Here is a 23,805-nt window from a genome sequence, read left to right as displayed (position 1 = left end):
TGGGGGCATGTTTCAGTGAGTCTGTCATCAACAATTCGCCGTGGCATTTCCACCACATTTTACTGTTCAACGTTAGGCGCGGTTCAATTTCCGTGGGCCTCAGCTATTCCCTGTCTCCATTCCCCTTCATTCTTTCATCCCTGTCTCCATTAGCCCTTTCTTCATTCACTCTTCCCGACACTCCCAATCGCTCACCCCTTCATCTTTTGAACATCTTCCTCTTCAAGCATCCATTCTCTCAACTTCTTCTTCAGTGCTCCTCTTCCCACCGGCTCCCCTCACTTCCCAACAGTAGCAGGCCCTTCTCGCACCTCATCCATCCTCCATGTACCTTTTTGTCCCTCACCCATGACCTGTGTCCCCCCTCCCAGCTCGCTCTCTCTCCAGCATCCTATGCTTGCCCTCCACAGCCTTCATTTCATTCCACTTATTGTGCTTCTGCCCAGTCGCACCCTCTTGTCTACACACTCACACACAAAGCATTTTTGCCAGAAATTACTCTCTCTGTTGCTCAATGTAATCTTGAGACCATGCCATCCCTTTATTACCACCACAGTCCATTCATACTCTTATTCTTGCAGCCCCCGCTCTCTCTTTTCTTCCTCCAGACCGATAGTCTCGTCCTTTGAATCATCATCGCCTCTTCCATTCCTTCCAAATGGAAATGAAAACGCGTAACTGGCTGTAAACACCCCAAAAATCAGTTCTTTATTTTTAAAAACATCCCTGAAATATTCATGGAAAGTGTAAGATGACAAAGAAATGTAAACAGCCTAGTGATACAACAGCAAAAATGAGTCGAGGACAACCCCAAAGAGGTAGAGCTGCGAAGTCCCGTGGAAGCGCTGGCGGAGCAAGTCAGCTGCTGTGTTGGACTGAATTGTTGCTTTCCATCAATGTTTTTTTTTTAAAGAACACTTTCAGCGTAGTTTGTGCTTTTCAGGGTGGTGGGGGGAGGGGCAGCTTAGAGTGAGTGTTGACCAGTCTTGACTGGGTCTGGAGCCATCATCCTCTGACCATGGGGCAAAGTTAGATGATACTTTGTGGTGGTCAAAACATCTGCTGGGTTCTCCTTCTGCACTTTTAGGTCCCTGCACAATGTTTTCACACACTCAACAGCCAAAGGAGAAGCACATGTGCTCCAAAGCACTAGCTTCCTGTGTCACATTGTGTGTCATATTTTCATGAATCAAACTTGATGTGGGCCTGAATAATGTTTATCCTGAGTTAATCTGTACATCTCGTAAATTGAGAGCGAGGGCTTGGAAACCATGTCTCCAGGAATCCATTGGAATATCATCAATTCACTGCAAATCACCCCGAAGCAAATGGTATACCATAGACCCAATGACGTAGTTCCAGATACACCATACTCTACTTGATGCTTAAGGCCTGATTCATGGAAGTGTTTTATAATGGTGCAATCCCATAGGAAAATGTTCTGTGAATCGGCGCCTTAGTGTCTGCTATGTTCGACTACAAGACCCCACCTACTCCAACGGGCAGCGCTTTTGACCAGTATGTGCACAACGCGAAGCACCCATCTGTATTATTCACCCTCCCATACCATGCATTCGCAACAGTACATTGGGCTATTATTTGATCAGTTCATGCAGCTGTATGTGCGTCTCGCTTACATTAACCACTATTTCATGCTTACGGCTACCCGCTTCTACCTTTGTCAGGTATCCCCATGACCCATCTTTGCTCTACGCTGTAGTCTGTCATTCACAGACTGACGCCTTACACCATGACATAGTCTATGCACCCGTTATCTTGGGTGCTCCTTGTGAGAGGAATCAGATCTTACTTTAGTTATGGTTGAACCTCCCCGGCCATCTCTCTTTGGCTACTTGACTCTGCCTCCAGTTCCCCTATCTTTTGGAGTGCCCTTTAACCCATTGCTTTATTCGTCACTCCCATTCCTCCCACCGCTTTGTCCATTTTCCATTTGGCTTGTCAGCCGTATTATTGCTATATTGTAGTGGTTCAGTGATCATCTCTCGCACAAGGAGGCCCAGGTTTCTACACCCATTTTTCTTACATGGCCAAGTAGTCTTCGCCAAATAAATGGCAATTTAAAATGCTATACACAAAAGGGAGTATTGGGCCTCCACTTTTACCGCACCACCAAACTAATAGATTGGTGGCGATCTGGAGGAAAATTCTCCAGCACTGTTCCATGAGAAATACTGTCATACTCAAAACGATGCCTCTTTAGTTAAAACTCTGCACTTCTCTCGCTCTTCATTCCAGCTCTGCAAATAAAATCTATCTCACATCCAATGGGCATTCATAAACAAAAATAAATAATGCAAATCTTCGGCAGAAGTCTAAAAACGATGGCCCATTTACCATGGCTTGAAGCAGGGCCCCGTCCATGGCCTTCTCAGACCCCAGAGTGCTTAAGCATGGATTGCGGCTTTCCTTGCTTTGTGCACACTCCCCGGTGTTTATCTTCGTCGTCCAAACCCTTCCATGTTAATGTGTCTGGTCTGACATCCTCCCATCTCTGTTCATTCTGCGTCCCCATCTCTTGCTTCCCGAGCATCTACCTGCAGCCCAGACTTTTGGGTTTTCTTGTGCAAGACGTTTTTCATCTCCTCTTAGGATCCTCCATGTAAGCTGTAAGCTCGGTGTTTATTTGCCTGTTGCCCCGCTGTGTTCCAGGGGATGGGGGATATAGAACAGACAGTGGCCCTACCACTACACCTCTGCCAGAAATCAGAGATCAGGGTACTCTCAAAATACCTATCACCATAAATAGACATTTTGATCCCTGAGGCCAGTGGGAACCGAGCATCCTGGCCGCCAGCCCAGAAGACCCTGACAGCCACTGAATCTTCAAGGAGCAAGCATTCCTATTCTACACCTAATGAGGCACAATTTGCTTTTGAATCCAGCACCCGAGGGAACGATGCACCTACTACCACTGTTGAATGTGTGTTCCTTTGATTTTGGAATGTGGCAAAGGACCCAACATCAGCAGCACAGTGACGTAATGTAGCTAAATGATCTAAATGCATAAGCAAGCACACCTTTCATTAGACACCCCAGTTATAGGACAGCTTTCCTTGCCGTCCTTTCCTATCAGAAAATGGGTCTTACTGAACCCACCAGTAATTGAACAACCTTGGTGTCCAACTGATACATCATCTCATCTGCTTTGAGCCCAGACTGTGTACGCTGGTAGCTCAGCTACGTTGTTCGCCCATTCCTGAACATTTTCTATATTTCTGTGCACAGGGTGGCGTAGTGGAAGCAACGCTTTTGGCGGTGCACCCGTGTCTCTTTTTAGAACCCTTAAAAGGGCAACGCTAGACCATATTTCTTGGGTGCTCTGTCCCATTTCTGAAATTAATGTGTTTTTTTTATAAAAGCGTTGACTTGGAATATGCAATGGTCCATGGCTAGAGCCTCTAGGCGTAGCCAAGTATGCGCTGCATCAGTGTGTTTGTGAGTAAAATGAACATAGACAAAAAAAGATGCGGAGGACCCTTACATCGATTTCCGCTGTAAACTGTGGAGAATTTGAGCATCAGTTTCTTGGTTTATTTGATTAATGGGCAATGTTACACTGCTGAATCAATTGCCAACAAGTGTTGCGTAGTTGGTCCATGTAGGCCTTGATAAAGGACTTATAACATTACAAGCACAATGATTCTATGCCAATAGCCTAGACAAAAACCTCCAGTAAAGACTGATTTATTAAACCATGCAAATGGTCGACAAACATCGTCATTATACACCCAGTGCAACAAGGGTTGGATCAGACTTGTCTGGCATGTGTCTAGTGTCAAAACCTCTGCGCTGTCATTTGGAAGAAAACATCAGTACATCTGGTGATGCATTCACTGCGGTTAAGACTTCCTTCACACTACAAGGTTCTACTTTAACTCTCACAAATGTAGCCAAGGACTCCCCTTCGTCTTCATGTAAAAGGGGTAGATTGTTGCTTGTGTGAGCAACATGCTATTTGTATCCCTGTTGACTTTCCTTTGCAAAGATGTGGGGTGTATGTGGGTGGTGGTAGAAAAACATAGTTTGTGGAACACGTTTCTCCTCCTATGCTTTGGTTCTTTACCGTGTACCGTGCGTACTGCCTCCATTTTCAAGTGTAATTTCATGTCCGTGAGTAGCCACCAGCCATATTCAATGACTTGGAATTCTCGTCAAAGGCATTTAGTGCTATACAACATTTTCATAAAATCTCCTATGATGTTGCAATATAGCAAGAAAGTGCTTAAATTATTTTAGTCTCTCTGGGAGATTATTTTTGCCCCTGTCTTCTCCCTTCTAGTGGTGAGTCCTTCCCCACCATTGAAGGCACGACCCATGGACCTTTTTTAGCCTTGTCATGGAGCAGCAAACCCTAAGGAGGTTGATGTTTGAACAGTTGTGGCTGGAAAGCATTACCCATGCTCACGTACGGCTGCCATGGAGTTCAGAATGGTCATCTCTATGCATGTACAAGTTCATACAAATCCAACTTAACGCTGCCAGCCTCAAGCTCACCAACTGAATGCCAGAGCTAATGCACAGTACAGTTTCATGTGAACGGTCTAGTGCCCTTAATAACCAGACTACTATTTTTCATGGATCACAGCCGAATGAAATGTTTGAGCGCAACTTCTCAATGAATGGTAATCTATAGGCTCATGTCACAGAGACTATATCATGTGTAGCCCCCGGAGATTAATGCCATAGCTTGGAAGACGGCCATATATCAATGAGCTAGTGTGTAATGGCGTGTGATGTTGTGGAGATTCATGTGTGTGTCTTTCTTTAAGTACGAACCTGAGTGAACCTCTTTGATGCGAGATGGAATTAGGGTCCTATTGAATCGAGAAAATACCCCCCGCCCCCATTAGAAACAAGGACCACATTCATGATTAGGCAAGATCCCTGACACTCAGTGAGTGCCTTGAAGTCAGAACCACTGTTGGAACAGCTGCAGCATCTCCTGTGAACTTCTAAACAAAAGTCACAAAGTGAAGTTTGCAGATTAAAGCAGCCTAAAACCACCTAGCATGGTGCTACTTCCTTGGCTCGCCATCAGCAGTTGTACGTGTGGGCTCAGTTGTGTTTATCCATCCTACCAGCAGCCGTGAACAGATTCAGGCCAGCAAATAGTGTTGGGTGGATGGGATTATAATGACATTTGTGTTAGGATCCATTTAGTCAATTTCCTCATGGTACACCTTTTTTTTATAGAAAAGGAAAAATTGAAATGAACAGTGACAGCCCGCCTCCTAGGAGGGCTATTCCATCCCTCAACTTTCGTTTACTGGGAAGTCCCTCTTCCCAATCAGCGGGTTCTGCAAGTACAGCACTGAACAGAGCACAGTTCAACGAGGACTATAGCAAGATGAGCCAGAGTGTGGTCTATCATGTCATAAGCACATCCTCCAGGTGATTGACAGATCTCAAATCCATTTCAGGTGGCATGACCAGAGTGCAGAGATTTGTTTCTGAAAGGCCAGGTGGCTCCTCTTCGGAAACACAGCTTAGGGCCACCTCGTTTTCATAGCAGAAGGAGCTGTGGCTAGCAAGGGTATATTTTCTCTCAGCAAGCTCCTTGGCACTACAGATGGGTGTGCTGGGCACCTCGTAGGTCCGGTGGAAGTGGTAGTAGTCCACCTCATAGTGGTTACGCTTCTCAAAGAGGACTGGCTCAAATCGGTAGCCCCACAGGATCTCGTTGGGGAGGTAGGAGCTGCGGCACTGTGTGGTCATGGCAGTGGCCTCCACCATGCCCTCCAGGATTACAACCAGTTCAAAGTCTGTCGCCTCCAATTCAGCTTTGCTAAACTCATACAGGGGGCTTTCCTCATCAATCTTGTGAACAATGGTGACTGGGGACACCAGAAAAATCCGGTCTGTGCCACTGTCAAAACCCACGTTGATATCTGTGTTGTCCAGCGGGATATACTCTCCTTCTGGGGTGATCCTAGGCTGGGGGTTTTCAGGGTAGAGGACAAGGAGAGAGACAAAACAGATGGAGAAAATGGTTAAAGTCATTTAAAAAACCAACCAAGCATAAACAAACATTCTTATTCATAATATCTGAACCCCAGCGTATCAAGATAATACATCCACATCTCTAAAGAATTTTGCAAATCTTTCTTGTACATCATGCATGCAGTACACACCAAGAATGTCCTCTTAGATGGTTGTTTTGTCGTTACTACACTCACCTTTCGATTGATTGGAATTGCTAATTTATTGCCATGGTGGATCTAAGTCACTGAAACTCATATTGAGAGAAAAAATTCCATTAACAGCACCATACTGGCAAGGGATTTAGCATGAAATGTATTCACCTAACCCAGATGTGCAGAAGTGGTTGTGAACCTTTGGATACAGACATGGGAGAATTTCTAAGAGTGAATCCAAAGTGCATCACTTCAGAAAATTCAGTTAAACTAAACAAAGCAGAGGTATCCAAATATGTTTTATGGAACAGTTACGGACTTTGTAATTAACAGGTCATGTCAAGAGCTAAAGTAAGATAAACTGCACGTAGTACACCAATGGATCTACTTCAGTGCGGCCTTCTATTGAAAAGCCCTGCACTCTCAAGAAATCTCTGCATTAAGCAAACAATTAAAACTTTTCTGTTCCTCACAGAAAGCTTTGTGGCCTAGATCTGTTTCGTACATTTGAGTCGCTTGGTAAAACCTCAACTGTCCTTTACCTTTCAGAACGTTGTAGAGGAGCAGCCACATGCCTCTGCAGGGAGTCCTGCCCCCCCTACCACCAGTATGCTGGATGCCTGAAATTGTGCCATGCTTGACACCGCCAGTAGTGACCATTCTGCGGCGAATCTTTGAGAACAAGTATACATTAGGAAAACCCTATTAGATGTATTCCGGGAGAGATGACAATCTAATGGAGGAGCACCCTGAAGGAATATAGAAATGAGAGAAAGAGGAGTTGGTGACGTCACAAGAAGCGAGCGTGACGCACTGAGAAGATTGGCTTAAGAAGATGCATGATCCATATAGAAACTGATGATGAAATAAAGAATCGAGTGAACTTTCACATGTCTCGAGAGGCTGATGAGGGTATATTTAAGACCATTTCAGCACTGATGAAACAAGGTATTCTGTGCCATCGGAATCATTGTGCAGTGTATCGGATCCAAAAATCGAAAGGAGGGTCATGGAGATTTATACAAGATATGAGATTGATTAACCAGATTATAGAGGCAGAGTTTTCTTTAGTTCCTAATCTGGCGATGATACGTTGTAGTATTCTAGTGGAAGCTTTGGCTTCACAGTGATCAATTTGAAGAATGCTTTTTCACAATCCCGTTGCACAAAGACTCACAAGACTTGACTTCTTTTGCGTTTCGCCAAACTCGACTGAAACATACTAGTTTGCCCAAGGGGTATTGCGAGTCTCCATCGATCTTTAATAGAGTCTTGCAGATGGACTTAGGCAATATTGTTCTTAAAAGTGCAGTGATACAGTACGTAGATGACATTTTAATTTGTAGCACGACGGAAGATGATTGCAGACAAGATTCTATTCAGTTGATGGCTATTCTTGCAGACAAAGATACAAGGTAGACAAAGAGAAGTTACAGTACTGTCAAGAAGAGGTGTTATACATAGGTCAGTTGATTTCAGATACAGTGAAGCAGATGCAACACTTTTTGGGACTATGCAACTATGTTAGAGCCTGGCTGTTTGATTACAGTTCGTACATGAGACCTTTTTTGCATGCTTTAATGAAGGCACAAATGAACAAAGTAAAAATAGAATGGACTGAGGAAGGGTTTGAGGAGTTGAAAAAAGCAATTTGCACAGACCCCATTTTGGAAATCCCCAATTATGCTGAGGAGTTTTATTTATTTTCGCACACGAATGGGATAATCATGACAGCAGTAGTTACACAAAAGACTACATTAGGGTACAAGCCTCTAGCGCAGGGTTCTCCAACCTTTATGTTAGCTAGAGCTACTTGTAGTGGAGGCCAACAGTGGAGAGCTACTAGCGGGCGATATCGGGGTAGGGATATTTATAAACCTCTGAGTTTTTACCGATTTTTTTGGGACCGATTTTTTCCCCTCTTTAAACAGATCGAATAACATATGGATTTATGATTATATTAAGAACTTCAAAAACCTCTTTGTTGCATTTTTATTTATTAGTAGCTGTCTCAAAAAGACAGACATTTGTTGGACTACCACACATATATCCTGTAATTTTTGTGCCTCTTCCTTTGCGTTTTAAGCAGGTTTTCTACATGCTAGGCACACTATTGTTTTTCCCAAATGTGCATTTCACAGTTCCATAAAAAAACAAAAGTAATTTCCAAATTGAAAAATGCTGCTTGCGTTCACAAGTTTTCTTTGAAATGTTTTTTTGTCAGACACCACACATACTCTGTTATTTGTGTGCCCCTCTGTTTTTTAGCACAAGTTATATTTATAAAGATGTTATATGCTTGTCAGACTGGTTAATCACAAATAAATGCTTCTGTTATGCTGACAGCAGTTTTTAGGAAATTAAACTGTGGGTTCATGGATGCCAACATTTGATTTTCACTACAGGGGCAGAAATATCCCCAGCTCTTCCCTGAATATAATCAAGCAACCAGCCCAACCCATACCCTGGCCAAACACATTTTATAGCACTTTTTTTATAAGGCATTGCAAAAAGTCATACGATTAACAACCTGTAGTTGTGAATATATAACATCTCAGCATTGGCCTGTCAACCTGCTGAGCTACCCTGGTAGGCTTCTACTGTACAGCCTGTCTATGGATCGCTTAATGTACTAAAAGTGGGTGTAACTGTGTCATGGAAGTGATTTCAAGTGGAAATGTAGTGTGGAGTTTGGAAAGAAGCCACATGAAAGAAATTGGACAATTTTTTAAATATTATTTTGAACATTTCCAGGCGAGCGGCAGTGCTACTGTGATATTTTAATTGCGTGGTCACAATGATCCTGATCCTGCCCCAGCCCCTCCAACATCTCTGGCAAACAAGAGCAGCTTGCTTAATCAAGACAGTGTTGCACAAGTCCAACTGTGGTACTACAGGCGGCCTGCAGAAGTAGAAGGTGATACTGACATCTGTCATGGATTTACAAGCAGCCCCAAGTGGCAAAGCAGCTAAGCTCTCTGCCCGCAATTGGGAGAACCAGGGTTCGTATCCTGAACATGGAAAATGCACCATTAAATAATATAATTTAGGAAAGTGTTTCTTTTTTGGTATTTCCAGCATGGGCGACTGAAAAGGCTCAGGCGAGCTACTAGTTGCCCGCGATCGACCATTTGGCGACCTCTGCTCTAGCGTATTACAGTGGGATTGTAGACCCAGTTATGAAAGGACACTTTCCTTGCAAACAGTCATTGGTAGCCACCGCGTTCGTAATTGAGAAGTCTACAAGTATTGTTATGGGCTGCTCTATGACCCTCTTTGTAGGGGATGCTCTGTTTGCAATTTTAGAGAAACCTAAAGGTACATTGACATCCCAAAGAGCTCCCGCCTTTGAAGTAATGTTTTTGAACCCAGTAATTAAAATTGTCAGATGTAAAATAGTGAATTCTGCCACTTTTATAGCTGAACCTATAGCAGAAGGCGATCAAGTGCATGACTTTGCTAATTATGTTGAATTTTATGATGATGTACCCTATGTGAAAGAAAATGCTTTGTCAGGAGGGGAAATCCTCTTTATTGATGGTTCTTCAAAAATTGATCAGATAGTGGGGAAAAGCATTCTGGCACAATTGTAGTGAGGCATAGATTGAATGGGGAATTTTAAGTTGTAGGCTTCCGACTAACTTTTCTGTGCAAGCAGCAGAATTGGTAGCACTTACTGTTGTGCTCGAGAAACACAAAGGGCAGGAAGTGACGGTGTACAGTGACTCCACCTATGTGACGTCAACCGTACAAGCAGGGCTAGCATGTTGGAAAAGGAGGGGCTACCTCTGAGCGGATGGCACTCCAGTGCAGCACACATCCTTATTGGATAGGCTTATTAAGGCACTACAACTCCCAGTGGACATAGCAGTCATTAAATGCGCAGCTCACGCTAAGCGAACAGATTTTATTTCTTGCGGGAACGAAGCCGCAGAGGTAGAAGCCAAAAGGGTTGCATATTCTCCAGATATTTCAAGTTTTGATACTCGGAGTATCAAAGAGAAAGTAGTCAAGACCATGGTGATGCAAGAAGGGTTTAATAGATTACCTATGACCTAACTAATGTAGATTCAAGGAAGTGCACCACAGGAAGAACAGGAATTATGGAAACGAAGGGGGTGTTCTTTATCCCCCCCCAGAAGCATAATGGCGACAGAATAGCACTGGAAAACCGGTGACGCCAGTAGCATTACTAAAGGTAGAGCTTGAACAGCTGCATTACCCTGTGCATGTAACTAGAGAGAGTCTTGCTGCTATGATTGCAGAGGACTGGTTCATTCCGAATTTATATGAGGACGTTGAACTATATATAGGGAACTGCATTGTGTGTCAAATGTTTACGGCTGGGTATACACTGAGAACGATTAGAGGGGTGATACCTCGACCGAATGGTCAGTTTAATCATTTACATATTAACTATGTCGATATGCTGCAGTGTGTAATGGCTATAGGTATCTGATAGTGGTGATGTGTCCCTTTTCGGGGTGAATTGAGGCAGGTCCATGTACACACCCTGATGCCACTTGCACAGCAAAGTTTTTAGTACGTGAGGTCCTTCCAAGATGGGGGGTGTGTGAAGTGCTGAGATCCAACAATGGGCCACATTTTGATAATGAAGTATTTGAACAGATAGGGCTCCTATTAAGTACTCAATTGCCTCCTGAAAGAAAGAATTGCCAAGATTAAATTGACATTGAAGAAGGGATGGCTATATTGCCTTGCCTTAGCTTTATATGCCCTTCAGAATCAGCCTGGTTCAGACCATCACCTCACCCTTCACAAGCTAGTAACAGGAAGGTGGATGAGAACGCCCCTTACTCCTCCATCTAGAAGTAGATGTGATGCCCAGAGCGTAGCTCAAATGTTAGGTGATGAATTGAAAGAATATTTGACATGTATGACATCTAGCATCTCTCTCATTTCAGATCAAGTCAGGCGTCAGGGGGGTTGGTCTCAGGACACAGATGAAGACAATTCAGCAACCGGATCACTCAAACCTTTATCGGTACCCAAATTGCTTGTTGGTGATTCTCTCCTAACCAAGAATTTCACCAGAAAGTGGCACAAGCCACTTTTTCATGGCCCCTTTTGTGTTGAAAATGTAACCCCCCCTCAGAAGTAAAAGTCCAAGGCTGGCGAGTTTGGCTTCACTTAAGTGATGTGAAAACATATAAAGGTGAGACCTACCCTCTCACCATTGCTGATCCAGAAGCAAGACAAGAAGAATTTCAGCATGTGCAAACTCGATCAATGACCAAGAAGAAGGATGACAAAATGACGAGCTGTTAATTCTGATTTTGCATTTGGACGGTGATGCAAACGGACACTCCTTATAGATAATTTAGCAGGAGTGCAAACCCTTGCTGAGGATAACAGGAATCCTTTGAAAAATTAACTTTAGAATCACATTGATGCATCAAAGTTATGCCTAAATGTCAGTTCTTGATCAGAAATTGGAAACAAGAGCAGTATCCATGTTCATTCCTTGGTGCATACCTGTTATAAGTGGGCAACTCCATTAACTGATAGTGATGTGCATAGGCTTGTGCTTGCTGGTTTGTATTTATCCTTCGAGCTTATCCTGCTCTTGTCAGAAGAGATGATGATATTCGCTATAATAGAACAGATACTGCAATTGTAAGAGTAAAATAATTCTCTTCTGATTATAGTAGAAATGAGGCATGCAGAAGTTGGCATGATTCTAGAAAATGAACTTGTGCAGCCAGCACCAGGATAGCACAACAGATGGATGTCAATGGTCTTGTGCATAGTATATGCCTGTACAATTACTCCTTTTGTCTTTCTGTTCCTCCTGTTTGACACTCTCTATCATATTGGTCCTAATAAGGCAGATGACACTTTGGTTCTTCCAACTATAAAAACTACTTTTGATTCACTTCATGGACAGTATACAAACCTGTCATGAACCATAGAACTTGCCCTTTCTGGACTTCCTGGTCCTTATCGCAACGTGCCTTGTATTCCTTGTTACTCCCAACATGGCCGTGCCAAGTGACTTGCCTCGCACCAGCCTTTACGTCGGACACGGCACGTTCTATAAAATGGCCATGCCCCCGCGGCCCCGCGCGTCTCAACGCTATCATTAGGTAGTGACTAGACGTGTGTGTGCTGTTCGGCGAATCCACTATTCCTAGTTTCCTGGTCCCTTCTTCCTTCCTTCCACCTTTTCCCTCTAAATCTGCTCCCGGAATTCTCAACCCTGGCGACCGCTACTTTCTTCCTGGACATTCTGGAACTGCAACCTTCCTGGAACTCTGAACGCTCTCTGGAGCCGGACGAGACTCGAGCGAGCCTATACAAGACCCGATCCGTCCACAAGAGAAATCCTCCCGCGGAACAGAGCAAGAATCGATCCCAGGTGAGATGGGGGGGAGATTTCCAACAGTTTGAGGCGCCAAACAATCGACACTGATACTGCTATGGAGAAAGCAGTCCAGGACCTCATGCGTGGCATGCAAGAACTAACAACTGAAGTGCAGAACTTAAAAGCAGAGAATGCTGCGTTAAAGCAACTTGTTTTGTCTCGCGACTCCGCTAACAAGGAGACTGTGTTACTGGGTGGAGTGGTAGACAAATATGATGGCTCGGCAAAGTCATTACGTGGATTCCTGGATTCCTGCTTGGTGCATTTTACTTTTAAGCCCTACTATTTTTCAACTTCCGGGGCAAAGGTGGGCTTCATAATCTCGCAACTCACAGGGAATGCGTTGACCTGGGCCACTCCCCTAGTCAACTCTGGAGATGCCCTCCTGGATGATTATGAGGGATTTATCCAGGCACTCAAAACTATGTTCGACCGCCCAGAACAGGTTTATAGTGCTCAGGAACAGTTACTTGATTTCCGACAGAGATCCCAGGATATGCTAACGTATGTTACTAGATTCAAACAACTAGCCAAGGAAGCAGATTGGTCCTCAGAAGCAAGTTTCACTCTGTTTCGCAGGGGTCTAAATGAGGATATAGAGGATGAATTAGCTAGAGTGGCTCGTCCTAGCTCATTCCATGCTCTTATGGATCTAGCCATGCAAATAGACTTCCGAATCCAGGAAAGAAAGGCTGAAAGAAGAAAGACCAAGATATCCTTTCAAAAGAACTCCCTTGAGACTTCTGTAAAAACCGATCCTGCCCCAACCCCTGACATAGATCCGGAACCCATGCAAATAGGAGCCTTCCGTGGACCTATTTCCCCACAGGAAAGGATGAGAAGGATCCACACAGGCCTGTGCATGTATTGTGCCTCGGATAGACACCTTGTTAGAGAATGTCCTCTAGCCCCTCCACGGCGTTCGGGAAATGCCAGCTCCCGATCCTAGATGGAGCGAGGTGTCGGGAGAGAGATGTTTGCTCCACATCAATTCCATCCTTGAACTCTCCTGGACAAAACAATTTGGTGATACTACAGGCCTTCCTGTCGCCCTCCAAGAATAAAACCTATCGCATTCTGGCCTTGGTGGACTGCAGAGCTATGGGAATTTTCATTGATCAAGACTGGGTTGTTAGTCATCATATTCCGTACGAGATACGAAGCACCATGCAGCCGGTGGAAGCAATCGACGGAAGACCCCTCTCTTCAGGACCCATAAGCCTGCAGACAAAAGAGATCCAACTTTCCATAAACCATCAACAAGAGCGGATTACATTCGACATCTGGGATAGAGAACATCCATGGTATTGGGTATGCCCTGGTTACAAAACCACAATCCGTATATCAATTGGACAGCAGGATCACTATTCCTGGGCTCAGAGTTTTGTATGTCCCACTGTCTATCCCTGGATCCCTCCTCGACACCTCCTAAAGAACCACTAAGAGACCAAAAAACACCACTCATGGTTCCAATATCATACAAGTCCCAGAGACTGTGTATTTTCAACTGCCATAGTCCAGGCGTTACCCCTTCACAGACCTGAAGACTGTGCCATAGATACAGATCCCTCAGCAGTGATTCCCTTCGGCAGAATGTTCATTCTTTCCGAACCTGAGCAAAAGGCCCTCCGAGAATAACAGGACACCAATCTTGAAAATGGCACCATAAGACCCTCAAAATCTCCAGCGGGTGCTTCGTTGTTCTTCGTTCCCAAGAAGGACACCAAGGAACTCAGACCTTGCCTCGACTATCGTGGCTTAAATCAATGCACCCTCAAAGATCGGTGCCCACTGCCCCTTATCTCGGATATCCTGGAAGCTGTGAGAGGCGCCGTAATATTCACAAAGTTAGATCTCCGGGGTGCCTACCATTTAATCCGTGTCCGGGAACGAGACAAATGGAATACAGCCTTTAAAACACTGTTTGGTCACTATGAATATATAGTCATGCCCTTTGGACTAGCTAATGCTCCCAAGGTCTTTCAACGCTTTATGGATAGGGTGTTTTCTGACATGTTATTCCTCTTCGTCATTGTCTATCTGAATGACATATTGATCTTTTCCAACGATCCTCTAAAGCATGAAGAACATGTAAAGGCAGTATTACAACTACTCCTGAACACAAACTTTTAGCCAAACCTGAAAAATGCTTGTTTCACGTTACTTCTGTTCACTACCTAGGTTTCATCCTTAGCCCAGAAGGAATTGGTATGGACCCTTCAAAGGTGAAAGCCATACTGGCTTGGCCCGCTCCCACATCTGTGAAAAAGTTCAATCCTTCCTGGGGCTTGCCAACTTCTACCGGAAGTTCATTTCTACCTTTTCTGAGATCGTTCAGCCGATCGTTGCTCTCTTGAAGAAAGACACCCCCTTTATCTGGTCCACACCGCAAGATAAAGCATTCCAACGATTGAAGACAGAGTTCACGCAAGCCCCTATCCTGGCCCAACCCGACATAAATCGCCCATTCCTAGTGGAAACAGATGCCTCTAACTATGCCATGGAGCGGTCTTGAAACAGGTACTTGAGGATAAACTGGAACACCCCATTGCTTACCTCTCACAAACCCTGACTCCCAGTGAGACACACTATTCCGTGCTGGAAAAGGAACTGTTAGCCATCCGCCAAGCCTTCACTGAATGGCGACATCTACTTCTGGGTGCTAGATATCCAGTTCAGGTCCGCACGGACCATCGGAATGTTCAAATTCTACAGTCGTTGGAGTGCAGGAACAGTCGTCAGGTGCTTTGGGCCTACTTCTTTGCCCAGTACCAAAAAATCCAAATCACTCATGTTCCTGGATCACAAAACATGATTGCTGACGCCTTATCTCGACGTCCTGACTATGTAACCACTGAAGACAAGGCCTATCCTAAGATGTTTCCCCACACGATCTTTGTAGCTCAAGCAGTCAACCTCCTGGAAGAAATCAGAGTGCAAACCCAGTCCTCTGACCTCTGGAAGGATATTTCAAAGAAGAATCCATGGAACCTAAGAGTTAAGGAAGGATATTTATTCAAGGACAATGCACTGGTCATTCCTACACAGAAATTACAACAAAGAATGATAAACCTCTGCCATGATACCCTTCACTCCGGACATCGTGATATAACTAACACCCTCCGTTTTATACAAAGACAGTTTTGGTGGCCTGGAATGAAGACCGACGTACAACAGTACATCAAAGCTTGTGCTGTCTGCAGTCAAAACAAACATGATAAAAAGAGACCGGCGGGTCTTCTACTGCAACCATCGCTGCCAACAAGACCATGGGAATTCATTGCTACAGACTTCATTGTTGAATTACCACCTTCCCGAGGATACACGACCATCATGGTAACCATAGACTTGTTCACTCATATGGCTCATTTTACGCCTCTGTATAAACTACCATCCTCCACACAACTTGCTGGAATCTTCCTGGAACACATTTTCCGTCTTCATGGACTTCCTTCCAAGATCATATCGGACCGAGGACCTCAATACGTCTCACAATTCTGGAAACATCTGTGTCGTATTCTAGGGATCCAACGCTCTCTCTCATCAGGTTATCACCCACAAACCAACGGATCCACGGAACGTGTAAATCAGACTCTAGAGCAATATCTTCGTTGTTTTGCCACCAAGGTTCAGGATGACTGGTCTCTCCTTATGCCCTTGGCCGAGTTTGCCTACAACAATTCCGATCACTCAGCAGTCAAGGTCAGCCCTTTCTATTGCAGTCAAGGTTTTCACCCATCCATTTTACCTTCTGTTCTTCCACATCCCACACCAGTACCTACTCTCAACTCATGGATTGAGACTCTCATCAACATACACAAGGAAGCCAAGGAACAATTGGAAGAGGCCCAGACACGCACTAAGCGTTATGCGGACTCCAAAAGAAGACCAGCGCCTTCTTATTCTGTTGGTGATCAAGTCTGGTTGTCCTTGAAACTATTACCATGACATCTGCGGCCAAACAAAGTAGCCCCCGGTACTATCGACCATTTTCTATAAAGGAAATCATCAATCCTGTCTCATTCCGGCTAAAGCTACCAGACTCCTGGAAGAGAATACACCCAGTCTTTCACACTTCTGTATTGAAACCCTACATCCGATCCACCCGGAAAACCTGCAGACCCAGTTCTGTGATTGTGGACAATCAACTGGAATATGAAGTGTCCAGAATATGCGATTCCAGGTATAAACGGGGTCGACTTCAATACCTGGTTGAATGGAAAGGATATCCTCCTAGCGAGAGAACCTGGGAACCAGTTTCTAACCTAAATACCCCTTGATTGCTTAGAAGATTCCATCTCATGCACCCGGGCAAACCTGGTGGAACAGGTCTTCGGAGGAGGCATGCTGTCATGGACCATAGAACTTGCCCTTTCTGGACTTCCTGGTCCTTATCGCGACGGGGCTTGTATTCCTTGTTACTCCCAACATGGCCGTGCCAAGTGACTTGCCTCGCACCAGCCTTTATGTCGGACACGGCACGTTCTATAAATTGGCCACGCCCCTGTGGCCCCACGCGTCTCAACGCTATCATTAGGTAGTGACTAGACGTGTGTGTGCTGTTCGGTGAATCCACTATTCCTAGTTTCCTGGTCCCTTCTTCCTTCCTTCCACCTTTTCCCTCTAAATCTGCTCCCGGAATTCTCAACCTTAGCGACCGCTACTTTCTTCCTGGACATCCTGGAACTGCGACCTTCCTGGAACTCTGAACGCGCTCTGGAGCCGGGCGAGACTCGAGCGAGCCTATACAAGACCCGATCCGTCCACAAGAGGAATCCTCCCGCGGAACAGAGCAAGAAGCGATCCAAGGTGAGACAGGGGGAGATTTACGACACAAAACTTGCATATGGGAGATTAAGGAAGGAAGGTAGTGAGGGAATAAACACCTATCTAGACAATGCAGCACACTTGGGTAATAACATGTGGTATCAGCACATGAGAAAGTTGGGATAGAGAACATCCAAGGAGATTTGTTATGTCTGCGCTCTCTTACCCTATGCCTTGAATACAGTATGAACTTTCATTTCTAGAGAATTTTCATAACACAATGCCAGGTGTCTCGTTCATCTTGTATGTATGACCAGAGGCCAATAATTCAAAGGAGGTTGGGCTACCCTACGATGGAGATAGAAATGTTTGTTTACGTTCCAGTATGATTATATAAAGACTACACAGATGGAAAAGGAACCTGCACGGACGAGCAAGATGCTTACGTATCGGTGACAGGACAGGAAGAGGTAGTCATTAAATAGATAAAGAGAATGGACTGCCCTGATAAAACAGAAATAGCTGGGTCACCTGGATTTTGGGAATGAACTCAAGTCTTAGTCTACAGATGAGTAAAATCCAAGAAGGGATGGGAAGAGGGACTGATGTCCTGTGTAGCTCATCTACTAAAACCAGAATATGTACAAGATGTACAGAGAGTGAACGATGGGTGTTTGAAGCCATGGGCCAAACATGCCAAGCTGTTGACATGGGTTGAAGATGAATCGAGTCCTATGGTTGTGATATCATTAGCGAATGCGACATTGTGCATCCGGAGACATGGAAAAAAGCATGTGGGAGATAACATAGGCTGCAAAACTACAGTTGACGTTACTAGAATGGGAGCAGGATCAACTGTTCTGATGGATCGATATTGGGCTTGTGGGCCTAGGGCCTACATGAAACTACCCGAGGATTGGGGAGGGACGTGTTCCTTGGTGTTCATACATGTTCAAGAATTAGTGATTCCTCAGAGTGACCTGAATATTGCAGAATTTCCAAAAGTAGATGCCCATTTGAGAGGAGGAGATTGCTCGAATTTCTCAATTGAACAAAGAGAGAGAACTACTTCTCAGCTAAATCAATAGAAGCATACAACTCTATGTGCCAAGTTTTATTCATTTAAGACAATTAAATACTGCAAAATGGACCAAATCGTGTTCTCCTGTCATGTGACCCAAGGATGAAAATAGAAGTTGAGCATGGTGTTCCAGAATAACGATAGAGCATGCTCGCACTCCCTCATATTCCCAATGACAAGGATACTTTTCAAGGCCAAGTTCAAAGACAATTTTCATGGCAGAAGGCAATGGTGATGAGAGTTGTTGCGCTAAATGGGTGGGGAGGTAAAGTCAAGTCCACCTCCTGGCACCTGGGGTATGAGCTTATGTGCTGCTAGTGAGCCTAATCAAATGTAGAGGGCTGTATAACAAAGGGCCATATAGTTTGAGAGCCAATGGTATACCTTGTACCTAATGGTAATGAAGATGACTTGCACTAGAGGTGGGCATAAGTTCTCCACATGATAGTAGATGTCCAATCACAACCCAACCCATTATAGAAAGTATACTTAGATGTTCCCCTTGAGCGTATCACATTTATATTTAACTAGCAGGTAAATTCCTACTTCAGTCCTAGTGTGAAGTTTATTTAATTAACTTAACCAGTGCTCCTTTATAGACAATATTGCTAGTCTTTCCTGTAGGAACTAGTGTGAACAGGTTGTTTTTCTTTCTAACTCTGGAGCAAGCCACGTAAAGCTGACCATGAGAAAAGCATGAATTGCGTGAATAAGTTCCAGCTACTTTGAGTTGGAGCCTTGAGATTGCACAGCAACATTATTGATGTCCCGATCTACAGCCGAGGCAGGTGCGACCTCAACATAAGTGCCAAACGTTTAGGGCTGAAGCTTGTAAGCTTCCGACTGTTGAGATGGTATACATTTATCAACGTCCGTGGGAAATTAAGTTTCTGTAATTGTCATGAGAGATTTGCAACGATGTGACGGACAACATCATTGCGGATACTATTGAAGAGACATGCACCATTTCCTGTCACCCGTACTTCTACAAAAGCACTGTATTGTATCACAGGCATGACTTCGAAAGTGAGTGCTGCTAATACCAGTTAGAATGCTGATAGTGTAGAAAGTTTAGAAACAATGAACTGCTGATGTTTTCATGAACTGCTGAACTTTAGGAACAACGAACTTAGAACTATAGAAGAGCTACAGTATGGAGTGTCATATGGCAGGGGTAAGCATTGCAGACGGCAAAAAAGAAAATCCCAAAAAGTTATATTTTATACTTGTTACATTGTCTACACCACGGAACCTACCCACACGCCAACTTCCAGGTTTGTAGCATGTTGGGAAGTATGCTGAACATTTGGAACAGACACACACACATATCTACACATTTCTCTTTAATATATTTATATCGAGAAGAGATAATGTTTTGCTTTCTTAGGTGAGTTCCACTCTTCCTGTTTCATGGTCTGGTCCGTCTATTTGATTCTTTTAATCTTATTTTACCGGAGAATATGTGTAGTCTTTCTAAAAGGAACGATACATTTTGGAACAGATCCAAGTGTAAACTCAAGTCAGTTAAATGTGGGTATTATTGCACGTTATCAATTCCAAAATACAAATGGATCATTGAATTTCATTTTATGATTTTTTTAAATGCCTTATCTGAAGTCTTTCTTTCAGTCTGAGAAGATGTGTTTCCCTTTCATGAATTTAAATGGAAAAAAGGACATTCGGGTTTACTTTTAATGTCGGAACCTCGAAACCTGTTGGAGAACGTTGTCTGCCCCTGTTGATCTACAACATTTGAAAACAGCTACAACTAGATATAAAAAGATACGTTTAAGGCAAAAAAAACTGTGTTTGCTTCTGAATTACTACCAGCTTCCAATAAACCTAGAGAACTGTTGCATATTGTGCAGTCTTTTCTATCTCCTTTGTGTAGTCAAGGTTGGCTGCAATCCTCTCAATATCAGTGCAAAGCTTTTAATCAGTATTTTATTGATAACATTAAATCTATTCATTCACAACTTAAGTTGAATACCTATGTCTAAAGTGGGCAGGTCCAGGTAGCTCCCCCTGAGGGTATATATTTAGTAGGGTCACATTGGAATATGTCCTTCCACTTTTTAATTTACACCCTGCCTGCCACCTCGAAGACTCTTTATCAGCCTTAGCTGCTAAAGAACATGCCGAGATAATTGAACAATTAGTTTCTCATTTTATCAACCTTTCCCCTCAGTTCGAGAGAGGTTACGACCTCACTGAAATCCTCTACACTAACTCCTCCATTTAAGAAACCTGATTTGGACTCTGCAGCTTTCAAATGTTTTAGACCATTTCGCAGGCCCGCCATGGCTGTCAAAGGTGCTTGAGAAAGTAACTACTCCACAGTTTCAGAATATTATTGAAAGGACAAAAATGTCAAATGATTATCATTGCCAGTCAGTCTTAGGTCCCAGCGATGGGGTGATGTTTTTAGGGTGCTGATAAGGGGGCCTGCTCACTGTCAGCAACCTTCAATAGAATAAACCATGAAATATTTCTGCCCCATCTTACCTCTGTAGCTGGCATCGTGGAACTCAGTTTGGACTGGTTTCCGATCATTTCCTTCTAACAGAGAGTGATGATGGGGAAGTTTGTATCAAGTTCTATGAGAGTGGAAAGTGGGGTACCCCAGGGATCTCCACTTTCACCAATTCCATTCAATGTCTATATTAGGCCTCTCCTTTTACTGATCAAGGACTAATGGCTTCTCTTTCACTCAAATGCTTATGATGGTCAAGATTACATGTGTGTGAGTGGATCTGCAGTAAACGACTCCCAACTTGCTTCTATGGAAAACAAAGCGATTTGGATGAACTGCAACAGGCTGCAATTTAATGCAGCTAAGAACAATGTGATTCTAGCAGGCCCCACTTTTTTTTAAATTGTCAGGATATTTTCCCTGTCCCCACGAAACTGTTCGGCTTGGTCACCTCCAACGTATCCAAGGTAAAATAAAACTTGGCAGTTATCTGAGAAATGGATATTGGTCTGAGGACCCAGATTAATGCTGTTACCCAAAATGATTTTTTCAGAATTTCACCAACTATGGCAGTTTCTGCCATTGATACCAAAGGATTTCCGCAAAGTGGTGGTCAGATCTCTGATTAATGCTAAACTAGATTATGTCAATGCCAGCCCTTCAGATTAAGCAGTTGCAAAGTGTAAAAACCAATGCAGTCCGTCAGATTAAGCAGTTGCAAAGTGTAAAAACCAATGCAGTCTGACTGTTTTTTTGGGCTGCACCAGCATAATCATGTGTCAGAATTTAGGCACTCTATCCACTGGCGCCAGTAAAGGACGGGCACGTTTTTGAAATACTGTACCTCACTTTTAAATGCATTCATGGCCTGGCCCCAACACATCTTTAGAAGAAGATAACCTTGAATACTCCTAATCTCACCCTCTGATCATCTCATCAGGCATTACATTTTGTCCCTAGCTTTCGTTGCTCTTCTCTTGGAGGGAGAAGCTTCTCTATTCAGGCACCTCAATTATGGAACAAGTTACCTTCTTACATAAGGGGGATGCAAGAACTCCTATAATTTCGAAGAACATCAAAAACATTGCTTTTCAATTAAGCCTAGTTATTAGTGTGACCCTCCAATTAGGATGAGTTACTCTTTATGTCCATGTGCCTAGAAGCAATTAAGTTTACAGTGTGCACATTATCAATACACTAAATAGAACTAGAAATAAAAAAATAACCATTACAAGTAATTACATGGCAAAACCGATTTGCAAACATGTGGATTAAATTAGAATTAAGACATTGGGCCTCATTAGGATCCTGGCGGCCGCAAAATGAACGGTGCCGGTAAGGGACCGGCACCGTTCATTCCGGGCCGCCTCAATATGAGGTCTGCTGCGGGTCCCGCTCAGGACGACTGGCCAGACCAGGCGTCCTTAGCGGGACCCACTAGCAGACCAGGATGTTAACAACGGGCCCGTCATAAACGGGCCCGTTGTTAGCATCCTCCCCATTCCCGTTGAGCCCTATGGCACTCAAATGGGAATTGGGATTCATTTTTACCGGAGCCCAGAAAAGGGCAATTACCGGGTCCGCCAAGGTCGGCATGACCGGTTATTGCCCTTTTCTGGGGTCCAGTAAAAAATCATTACCGGCGGCAGCCGTGCCCTTAATAAGGGCACGACTACAGCCAGGGTCATAGTGAGGCCCATTGTAATGAAAAAATAATTAAAAGTGAGGTGTCAGGGAGGGAAGAGAGCATGCATGAAATAAGAAAAATAACACAAAAAGTAAGGTAAACTGAAAAACAAATACATGGAAAACACTTAAAGGAAATGAAAATGTGCAAACAAATAAAAAGAAGGGCTCAGGGTGGGGTATAAACATTCTGATGGTAATACATTTTTTTAAAATAGTCCATGGTATTTTTTATAAAGAAATGCAGACATAAAAAAAATAAAGAATAAAGGCAATTAAACAAAATAAGGTTACACTTTTGATACAATCACAGCAGAAAGACATTTTGATGAATACCAATAAAAAATCATTGGGCCTCATTACAAATCGCCCGGTATGGAAACAACGGTGGCGGTAAACCAGCCGCCACCGTTGTTTCCATGTCGGGCGATCACAACTCCTGCAGGCGGGAGGTGATGTTCCTGCCAGGTCTGACCTGGCGGGTTTAACACCGCCCGCCTGCAGGCGGACGAGGAAACACCGGCAGCATTACGAGATGCTGCCGGTGTTTCCATGATCCCCATTCCCATTGTGTCCCATAGGACTCGATGGGAATGGGGATTAACACCATTCCGCCTCCGTGATTCCCGGAAAACCGGGGTTGTAATGCCCCAGTAATTCCGGGAATCACAGAGGCGGAATGGTAATACGAGTCCGGCGGTAACCAGGCGGTTTTACCGCCACGGTTACCGCCGGACTCGTAATGAGGCCCATTGTCTTAGCTTTCTAACCAAAATATGCGTACACGTTAACAATGTGATGGAAAACAGAAAATTAATTAACACATTTCTCCTAGCTTTTTTCATCAGGTTAGGCATTCATAAACAAACTACTCTTTCAATACACGTGCAACTGTGAATGTCATCCTCTCCAATGAGAGTCAAGAGAGCTTCAAACACTGATGCCTGCATTGATAAATCTCAAAACCCTTGCTGTATGAAATGTTCGCATGCAGGGGCTATGAAATGGGAGGATAGGAGAATCGCTGACAGCCAGTAATTATATGACACAGGATTCGAAGTAGCAAGCGTCTCCATTGTGGATGGCTCTGTGGATGAACCAATGCAGTGCTTAGGATTGGAATGTAGCCCCTAAATAGGCTATGAAACCAGTTTTGACATTAGAGACATTTGGGGTCCTTTAATAATTACAATATTATTTACATTTGCCATGTCCTTCTCATCACTCTCAACCATTTAGTCCGCTATCCCTGTTCCTT

General features: G+C 43.9%; 1 protein-coding gene across 2 annotated transcripts in view; it reads right to left on the bottom strand.

The window, feature by feature from the left end:
• Positions 1-689: 689 nt before the first annotated feature.
• KCNJ14 (potassium inwardly rectifying channel subfamily J member 14) overlaps positions 690-23,805 on the bottom strand; it is a 397,058-nt gene continuing 373,942 nt past the window's right edge. For both annotated transcript variants that reach the window (XM_069637125.1, XM_069637130.1), the window contains exon 3: positions 690-5,955. In XM_069637125.1, coding sequence (XP_069493226.1) covers positions 5,389-5,955 — 567 coding nt within the window. In that variant the 3' untranslated portion in view covers positions 690-5,388. The remainder of the gene's footprint in view (positions 5,956-23,805) is intronic.

This window comes from Ambystoma mexicanum, chromosome 1q (genome assembly GCF_040938575.1).
Source record: "Ambystoma mexicanum isolate Mex_15411 chromosome 1q, UKY_AmexF1_1, whole genome shotgun sequence".
NCBI lineage: Eukaryota > Metazoa > Chordata > Amphibia > Caudata > Ambystomatidae > Ambystoma > Ambystoma mexicanum.
The sequence above is the reverse complement of the archived record's forward strand: the minus strand, read 5'-3'. Positions and strand labels throughout refer to the sequence as shown.